The sequence below is a fragment of the Drosophila ananassae genome, chromosome 3L, assembly GCF_017639315.1.
Source record: "Drosophila ananassae strain 14024-0371.13 chromosome 3L, ASM1763931v2, whole genome shotgun sequence".
Taxonomy (NCBI): Eukaryota; Metazoa; Arthropoda; class Insecta; order Diptera; family Drosophilidae; genus Drosophila; species Drosophila ananassae.
The window spans coordinates 19,645,516-19,655,732 of NC_057929.1; the positions used below are offsets into that span (position 1 = coordinate 19,645,516).

Below are 10,217 nucleotides of genomic sequence, written 5' to 3' on the forward strand. Positions count from 1 at the left end.
TAAGGATCGGCCGTATAACTGATTGATCGGAAATGCCATAACTTCGTTGTATTTCAAGTTAGAGGGATGGGAGTTTCAGTGGATTCCTCTTTGGGTTAAATAATTCGATATGCAAAATTTCATAAGGATCGCCCAACTATATACGATCCGCTATATATCTAACAATATAAGATGCGTGGCGCCACATAGCGGACTGCGACTCAACTGCAAGGGTATTTAAACTTCGGCTCCGCCCGAAGTTAGCTTTCCTTTCTTGTTTTTATGTAAAAATGGTACCTCCGACTTTACAACCGCACCAAAAATTCAAAATCGCATATTTTTCAAAATGGTTTCGTTCATACGCACAAGAAACAAATATTTTAAGTAAATCAATTCAACTTTTTTATTTCCGATAACACTGTAAGGCAGACTTACAGTGCAAGTTACTACGCACCGCAAGCTAATAATTTTTTGAAGCGACTCCGGCCGACTGCCCGTCACGGGATAAATAATAATTATTTCTTAACACAAAAATTTCTAGATACTCTCCAAATATAGCCATTTATCGTGTCAAAAAATTGAATAATTATATTCACTCAGAAATGAAAATAAAACCGCAAAAAATCTTCTTTGTTAGCCTCGGAAACCATCCTGCCCTCTTAAATATGAAACTGTCTTTAAATGTGGCTAAAAGTATATATACAAGTATAAATTATAAATATGTAAAACTTCGGCACTATAAAAAATTGTACAGACATACAAATATAATAAAAAAAATAAATAAATACAGATTAATAAAAAATTTAAGCGTGCATAAAATTGTATTTATTACATTTCAGGATTGTGAGGCTCGTCGTCTTAAGCGAGGACACGTATTAACGGAACTTTTGGAGACGGAGAAGATCTATGTAAACGAAATAAGTTCAATTTTAACGGTAATAAAACAGATTTATTCTAACTATATATTAAAATTATAAAAAAAGAACCCACCCTTGCTGTATCAGTTAGTTCTTCTGCTTTTATGCATACTTCCGAACTTTGTTAAACGCTATCTAATAAAAACAAGAAAGGAAAGCTAACTTCGGGCGGAGCCTAAGTTTATATACCCTTGCAGTTGAGTCGGAGTCCGCTTGTTGGCGCCACGCATCTTATATTATTAGATATATAGTGGATCGTATATAGTTCACCGATTATAGTTCACCGAAATTTGGCATATCGAATTATTTTGCCCAAAGAGGAACCCCTATTGAAACTCCCATCCTTCTAACTTGAAAAACAACTAAGTTATAGCGTTTCCGATCAATCAGTTATATGGCCTGTGCAAGGGTATACAAAAATATAGACGACAGAAAATACTGGTGGCGAAATTGCATGCTTCACCCAAAATATCTGATACCAATCTGATACGGAAAGATGCAATAAAGGTATAAAAAAATACGCACTAAAAATATTCTCACCTGGCACATGTCTGTGTTATTTAATTGTTTTTCCTGCACGATCTGATGTTTATCCCCTTGCAGAAGGTATTATAATTTTGATCAAAAGTGTGCAACGCAGTGAAGGAGACATCTCCGACCCTATAAAGTATATATATTCTTGATCAGGATCACCTCCTGAGTCGATATGAGCATGTCCGTCTGGTCGTCTGTCTGTTTCTACGCAAACTAGTCTCTTAGTATTAAAGCTATCGAGTTGAAACTTTGCACACACCCTTCTTTCCTTTGCAGGCAGTATATAAGTCGGAACGGCCGGGATCGGTCGCCTATATGCTATAGCCGCCATAAAACTGATTGATCGGAAATAACATCGTTTTTCAAGATAGAAGGATGGAACTTTCTACGCATTCTAATTTGGGCAAACTAATATGATCTGCCAAATTTCATAAGGATCGGCCGTCTATATTTTATAGCTGCCATATTGATCAGAAATGCCATAACTTTGTTGTTTTACAAGTTAGAAGGATTGGAGTTTCAATGGATTCTTCTTTGGGCAAAATAATTCGATATGCCAAATTTCATAAGGATCGGCCGACTATATACGATCCGCTATATATCGAATAAAATAAGATGCGTCTCGCCACCTAGCGGACTGCGACTCAACTGCAAGGGAAGATAATCTTTGGCACCGCCCGAAGTTAGCTTTCCTTTCTTGTTTTATTTCTGTTATTTTTTTTTTATTTATTTATTGAAGTAACAATTATCTGTTATTAATATATACAATTTTAAAATTAAAATTAAAATTAATTAATTATAATTAAGAATTAGGAAAATTATTCAAAAGAAAAACAAACAATTTAGATTTTATTACATCAAGAGATAATATATTAAATGGGACAATAGATTATAATTTTTACAAATAACACGAAAAGGATCATGGTCCGCAAAATTTGATCTACAAATTGGTAACCAAAGGGGTCGGAAGGACCTGGTTGACCTATTTGGAACAGAAAATTTGATTTTTTCAAGTAAAAGATTAGTGTCAACTTGACCAAGAAAGTCAAACCGACCGACTGATTTTAGCAAAGCATTCCATTTTGTAAATCCTTGTCTCCTGTTGTAGTAGGTTGTATAGGCTGTTATAGGGTTTGCTTCATAAATCGTACAATGAATGGCTTAAATCGATCGAATCATACGCAGCCTTTTTTTCTTGTAATTTGTAGCGCATGCTCCATTGAGAGTTTGGAAGAGCTAGCTGCTCTTATATATAGTAACATTTCTAAAAGGCCAACATGCAAGTTTTAATTATTTCTTTTGTAAGATTTTCTAAAAGTCTTTTGGTTTTACATATGTAAATTCGGGTAAAAATGTTTGATTCTAATTTGGAGCATTACAGACAGGTGTCGCTTTAAAATATTTTTAAACTTGTAGTGTTGGATAGCTAATTGCATTTTATCGTCACCAAAATAAATATCACACATTTTAGCCGTGGCATGCTTGTTTTTCACCAGTATTTTACATCGTAATGAGCTTTTTTTTTAGGAACCTTTTTACGTAGGTGTTGAAGTCTAAGTGAATGCAGGGCTAAGTAGTGGCATAGATGATGCTCCTCAGTTACTTCCTCTTCTTCGTCCCTGCAGCTGCGGCAGTAGTCGTTGTGAGGTGAGGTAAATCGCCTAGCATGTGTCCCCTTCTATTCTATTCTATTCTTCTACTCAATAGAGTAGTCTGAAAGAGGCTCTAATGCCTAGTAAGTATGGCACATAGGGCTTTGTTTGGGGTGGATCGTAGTGCACCATAGTGCTGCTGCTCGCTGGAGGACGTTTTTCTTTTTGAGTCTGGTGGCTTGGTGCATTAGTGTTTAATAAGATTAAAAGATTTTTTAAAAATAAAATTAAAAAGAGACTCACCGCGGTCGGTTGTGTTGGAGCTCGCTCATTGTGTATGGTGAGCGTTGGAATCACATCCTATGTTGAGCCTTTCACTGTCTTGTAATCCAGGACTTCACAATGGTGGAGTTTTATCAGCAGAATCTGTAAGGACATCTGACAGCTTCATTGGTGTTGTGGCCGCCCTCGACATCAGAAACCTCTCTGAGGCCAGTTCCTCTTGAGTAGTGGCTACGTTTGCTCCATTATTTGAGTCCGACTTATAAACCTTTACTTATGGTTATGGTGGAGCTAAAGCCACCTTTATCGATTTTTGCAATCTCCACGAAAAACCTTTTCGGCTGTGTGCGCAACCGCTTTGCCATGGGTCCCCCCGGCACATCTTGGGATCGCTCCCGTTGGGGATGTGATTTTGGCTCCAGCTTCGGAACTGGCGGTCTCGGCGTCTTGCCATATTCTGATAGGACACCTTTAGCCCATTCCACCTTCTTAAGCGACTCCGCGGAAGCTTTGTCTTGGGCTCTTCCATGGCTGCGAAAAATCTGTACCGCAGTTCTTTTTTCAGCATAAAAGAATACATTTTGGACAAGTTTACTAGCCGCTTTAGGTTCGCTGCCCTTTCCCGCACCGGTAGGAGGCACGTTGTTCATTTAGTACCTATAAAATTTCATCCACTTATATCCACGTATATAAATAGAAATTAATTAGCTTACCATCTTTCTAGGGTTATTGCGACCAGCTGACATCCGATGAGTTCATGCATCTTGCACCTGTAAATCTTCTTGGAAAAGAAGACATACTTTTTGGTAACTTAAATGAATTGTATTCATTTCACAACGAAGTTTTTCTAAAGGACCTTGAAAACTGCATTTCAACCACTGAACTGGTAGCCCTTTGTTTTGTTCAAAGAGTAAGGCATATAAATCTATAAATATTTTTCATTTGTCAATGCAAAATAATTCATTTTTAGCGGGATACTTTTTACCGACTCTACTCATATTATTGTCAAAACATTCCGAAATCAGAACATTTGCGTGAAACTCTGGTGGACCCGCATTTTTTCATGCTAGGTTGCCAGAAACGGCTGGGTCATAAACTTCCACTTGCTGCATATTTACTTAAGCCTGTACAAAGGATTACCAAATACCAATTACTTTTAAAGGACTTACTTCGCTATAGCGACAGTGGTAACTGTACTAAGGAACTTCAAAAGGCACTTGACTGTATGTTAATAGTTCTAAAGTGTGTTAACGACTCTATGCACCAAGTAGCTATTACAGGATATCCGGTAAATTTAACTTCATTTTTTTATTATTAAAAATTATAAGTTTTAAATAAATTATTACAGACTAATTTGGCTGAACAAGGTGAACTCTTAATGCAAGACGCGTTTCAAGTGTGGACAGAATCGAAAAAAGACATTCGCATTCGGATCAAGCCGCGTCAACGGCATATTTTTCTTTATCAAAAATCGTTGCTTTTTTGCAAACAATTAACAAAACCGGGTCACAACAAAAGTACTTACCAATTTAAACATCATATTAAGGTTAGTATATCTTGATTCAATAAGGAAGTCATATATTTAGGCTGTATCATTTTTGTGCATAGATGTCTGAAGTTGGCTTAACAGAGTCTGTACGTGGTGATACGAAACGTTTTGAAGTTTGGCTTAAAGGACGTCAAGAAGTACACATATTACAAGCGCCATCGATCGATGTTAAAATCAAATGGGTTGCAGAAATCAAACGGGTCTTGTTTAATCAACTCGAAGAACTAAAAGGAGAAAAAATCAAGCAATATAATTTTAGTCATCGGGACTTTATGAAAACCACAACTTGGGATGCAGCCAATGTTAATCTTGGCCCAATAAATCACATAAGCTTAGACGAATGTTTAGAATCATGCAGCCGAAACAAAAATTACAGTATTGATACTGAAAAAGTGAGAAATACTAGTAAAAACGAGAAGGACAATCCGGAAAAAGGCGGTTGGAGCTCGGACTACTCAAATAGTGACGACGAATATTCATTTGACGAATGTACCTCATTGGTAAGTAATATTTTGAATAGTTACAATATATGTACATATTTTTAACCAAACCACACAAAAGAGAGTAACTTAAATTATTTTTTAACGCTTTGAAAAGTTATAGAAATCTAAAACCTCCGGAAGGGTTTAATTGGAATGAAAATATATGTCATATAAATAAATTATGTTTCATCATAAAATCAAAAAATTTTCCCCCATATTTGAGTGCTTGTGCAAGTACCACATGCGCAACTTTCGTCGGAAATTATGTTATGAAACTTAAGTGTCTTTAAAAAAATATTCTAATATGATCAAATAATTGACAGTTTTTGCGAGTTCTGGAAGGCTTCTAGCAAGAGAAAAAATGCGTAGCTTTAAAAATTTTTCTTCGGCTATTTGCAATATTTAATAATAATTAATAATAAAAATAATTTTGTAACATCCAGCTATCCAGCACACCGGTTTTTTGTTAGATTGAGTCAACTGATATTTATAAAGATTCCATTTAAATTTGACGTGCACAGCATACAGTAAAAACTCAGCCTTATTCGTTAGATGTTAGGCGGACAAAAAACGAACTTTTTTGACGAGCTATAATACCGGTAAAAAACGAGCCGCCTGCCATGCCCAAAATTTCTGATATCAATTTTTGTGACGAAACACAGCTATATAGGTATAAAAAATTACGCATTCAAAAATATGCACGAATACCTAGAAGGAATTGGAAAACTTGTGAAACTCAAGGGTAAAAAAAAATGCTATCCAGTGTGTGACCATATTTGGAAAATGGGTTGAAAGGCGATTTAAATTTATGACAGAAGGATATTTCCGGTATTATGTTTCAACAAAACCAGATGTGTGCCAAAACCATTTGGTAAGTGAATTAACAGTAAGTCTAAAACAGTATTAGATCCTAACAAAATATTATGACGCATTTTCGTCAAAGGATTACGAATTACACAACCATATTTTTGGTTAAATTAGTGGTTACGCAGTCAATATGGTATAAAAAATTCTATTTTGTTTTTATATAATCAAAAATAATCTAAATAAACATAATCAGTTAGATACAAAAATAATTTACATTGTTGGGGAATAAAATCACATTTTTGAGACTTGTTCCCTTGGGATTGTGTTTACGTAAAAAAACCGAATGTTTTTGCAGACCATATCACTCGTTCCGAGTAATCTAATAATTCCTGATCCGTCGAACCTGAATGAGCAATCCCGAATCTGCCTTGCCATCTTTTCATAGTTCACCTGCACTGGGACCGTCATTGTGGCTCCATGCTCCTTCCTATATTCACATCTGGTACCGTCAAACTTTGTATTAGCTGCTCGGACCCGCTAACCGCTCTCTGGTTGGGGTGGACTTTTGGGTGTACCTCTCCTGGAATCCGCGCGTCCCCCGCTACATTTCGCGTCTTGGTCTCTTAGACCAACTTCGCCATCCAGGCACAAATGGTTTTTGTTCTCTTCGCTCGCAGGAAATTCCGCGGGTAGAGTTTGTGGATTCGTTCCACGAAATTTATAGATTCGACGTGGCTGCCCAAGCCAAGAAATAATAGAAATAGCTTAACTACAAATCATGCCTCCTTTATTTAAAGGCCCTGACTATTTACAGTGAATCGATTATGAATTATTTAAGTACTCTGCTTCACCGCCGGATCCTCGCTGTTTCTTGGGCTACTCCTGCTCGGCTCCGCCGTCGCTCATCCGCCGCTTGTCCTTCCGTCGCTCACCAGTCGCCAATATCAGTCGGTCGCCAATATCAGAACTCTCCAGGTCTACGCCAGAAAGAATGGGCTGGTCAGCCTGGTGCCTATCAGCCGGTTCAGTTCGATGTTCCTGCGCGGCTCTGCACTGCTCCACCGCATGCATAAGCCGCATGCACCGCACTGCCGGATTCGTGACGGATCGAGTTGGTTACCCCTCGCTTTGTAGGGTCACGCCTGATCGTCGCAGTTAAGATTCGGTAATGCGTACGCCTGAGCGGTTAGTTTATACGCTTCAAGAGATGGCTACTAATTCGACTCGCTTACCCTGTTAAAATGCAGCTGCGTCATGGATAAGGTATCGCACGGATCCTTTCGCACCCCGATAATAATAATAAATCCTCGATAATATCCAAAAAGGGATGGATTTATGATAGAACGGGGATCCGATGATATTTATTTGTAACTGCCTAATAAATTAAAAGAAGAATGTGTTAATTTTGATTTGATGTGTTGATTTGCATAAACATTTGTAGCCAATGTGATGTCAAACATTTGAATATGGGACATATTCAAATACTAAAAATATATATATATTATCAAAATTTAATCTTGACCAACATTTTATAAAAATATTATAAAATAATATTATAAAAATTTATAAAAATATTCTTCTTTTATAACAGGGAGGTAAATTTATTTCTCTTGCGGATTATACAGCTGCGGGACATTCTGAAGTTTCGATGAATGAAGGCGATACAATAGAACTTTTAAAAACCGGATGCGCTGGCTGGTGGTATGTGCGAGTTTCAGGTAAATATACAAATAAAAAAGAAAGGAAAGCTATTTTTGGGCAGAGCTGAAGATGGTATATCCTTGCAGTTAGGTAGCAGCTTATATTACAAGGTGCGTTCCAAAGTAAACAGGACTTTTTGAATCAAGCGCCCTCTAGTGGTGCCATCTATATGTCAACTGTGCGTTAGAATCGGCTATCCGTTATCGACTTCCAGTAAAAATTGCATGACATTTCATCTGGTGGAAGTGAGGTTATTGCGATTTAAGTGTCAGTATTTTTTTGCCATTGGTGCGAAAATGAGCTTCAAAAAAAAAAAACAATATTCAATTTTGTTTTAAACTTGGTAAAACTTTTACCGAAACGTTTCAATTGATGAAACAAGTTTATGGGGATAATTGCCTATCCCGTAGCACAGTGCACGAGTGGCTTCAACGGTTTTAAAGCGGTCGTGAGGACATAAATGACGATGAATGTGTGGGCCAACCAAAATCCGTGACCACCGAAAATTCCATCGAAACTGTGCGTGAATTCATAAAAAATCAGCCGAAATCATCATTGAAATTCATGGAAATAGAATTGAACCTCTCCAAAACATCGATTTATAACATTTTGACCGAACATTTGGGCTTACAAAAGGTGTGTTCTCGGTTTGTTCCGCACAAATTGACTGACATCCAAAAATTGCTCAGAATTCAACATTCGAAGGACATCATTAAAGAGTCAAAAAAAACACGACCTTCCTTAACAAGATTGTGACTGGTGACGAAACGTGGTGTTTTCACTATTATACCGAAACAAAACGCCAGAGTGCTGAATGGAAGGCGCCGGACGACCCAAAACCCAAAAAATCGCGCCTGGAGAAGTCAAAAGTGAAGATAATGCTGATTTGTTTTTAAGATTCCAAGGGTATTGTCCACAAAGAATTTGTTCCACCCGGCCAAAACGTTAAAGCGGTATTCTACCTTGGAGTTTTGAAGCGTTTGAAGTTTTGCGCCATATTCGACGTGTTCGGCCCGAATATCGCGAAGATGGAAGTTGGCGTGTGTTGCACGATAATGCGCCGTCTCATCGATCGACGCTTGTGACTGACTATTTGACCAAAAATCACATTTTAAGCATCAAGCACTCCCCGTATTCACCTGATATGGCACCTTGCGACTTCGAACTTTTCGGAAAAATGCATTTCCCGATGAAAGGAGCGCGTTATGCAGACGTAGAGGCCATTCAAAAGGCTTTCACCAGCATACTGGTGGCCATACCGGGCAACGAGCTAAAGCACTCGTTCGACATGCTTTTGGACCGCGCAAAAAGCTGTATTAAAGCAGAAGAAGACTATTTTTAATAAAATAAGTTGATTTTGCCGAAAAATATATTTGTTCTGTCTTTTTTCTTAAAGTTCTGTTTACTTTGGAACGTACCATGTATTAAACATATATCGGATCGTATATTGTTGGCCGATCCTTTTGAGAATTTCACCATCAAATTAATTTCCTAATAAAAATGTTGGCAACAGCCCCTAAAATCTTTAAAACTCTCAAGACTGTGCCATTTCTATCATTGTGATCATGCTCAAAAATATATATACTTTATAGAGTCGCAGATGTATTCTTCACTGTACAATTTTACCAAAATTATAATACCCTCTGCAAGGATATAAAAAATACTGATATAATTAAAAATGATAATGTTCATAATAATGTTTTTCTTAAAAGAAAATGCTGAAGGCTGGGTCCCGGCTGCATACTTGGAATCTATAAACCGAAAGTCGTCAAAGCTTTTAAGTGGAAACTAGCAGTGAATAATTTAATATTAACTTGTTGCAATTACTTCTCTCAAACGAAATTTTATTTATTGTCATATAAATGCATACAAAAACTACCCTTTTCCGCAACGTCTAATGTAAATGTATAATAAAAGAGGATTCGGATTGTCAAATTGCTTTTTCCTTTTCGTGCTAGACGGCGAATAAATATAGTATGATTAATGAATTTTATTATAAAATAGTTTTAAATTAGTTTTAACTAGATGAGTAGAAAGCCAAAAATTTATCGTCTTACTGTAAACCTAATTTAAAACTTAATTTAAAACATAAATAAACAAATTTAATATTAAATACATGATGTTTAAATTGAAATAACATTGCTTTTTAAGTATATCACTGTGGACGGCAGTCCACGAGGACACGATGCTTTAGCGTGCGCGAGATGACACTATATGTAGCCGAAGAATTACAAATTTGACGGTGTAGATCCAGCTTACAATATCGGGAGACATGCCTCACTTGAGTCCTATTGCTTTTTTGCTGGTGAAAATGGCTATAGCAGCCCTTTTGACCTTTCCTCTATGATTGTGTTATTGTTCAGCTTCCTGTCCT

The 10,217-nt window shown here is 36.9% G+C and overlaps 1 protein-coding gene across 15 annotated transcripts in view; it reads left to right on the forward strand.

The window, feature by feature from the left end:
• The window catches only part of LOC6496680 (guanine nucleotide exchange factor DBS), a 136,077-nt gene extending 126,121 nt beyond the window's left edge, over positions 1–9,956 (forward strand). For 10 of the 15 annotated variants that reach the window (XM_044715299.1, XM_032455626.2, XM_032455625.2 and 7 more), the window contains 7 exons: positions 819–914; positions 4,029–4,214; positions 4,275–4,592; positions 4,653–4,850; positions 4,913–5,353; positions 7,734–7,860; positions 9,556–9,956. In XM_044715299.1, the coding sequence (XP_044571234.1) occupies positions 819–914; positions 4,029–4,214; positions 4,275–4,592; positions 4,653–4,850; positions 4,913–5,353; positions 7,734–7,860; positions 9,556–9,635 (1,446 nt within the window). In that variant the 3' untranslated portion in view covers positions 9,636–9,956. Of the gene's footprint in view, positions 1–818; positions 915–4,028; positions 4,215–4,274; positions 4,593–4,652; positions 4,851–4,912; positions 5,354–5,778; positions 5,821–5,997; positions 6,207–7,733; positions 7,861–9,555 lie in introns of those variants that run through there. The other 5 variants (XM_044715301.1, XM_044715302.1, XM_032455621.2 and 2 more) reach the window with 3 other exon arrangements.
• Positions 9,957–10,217: the final 261 nt, after the last annotated feature.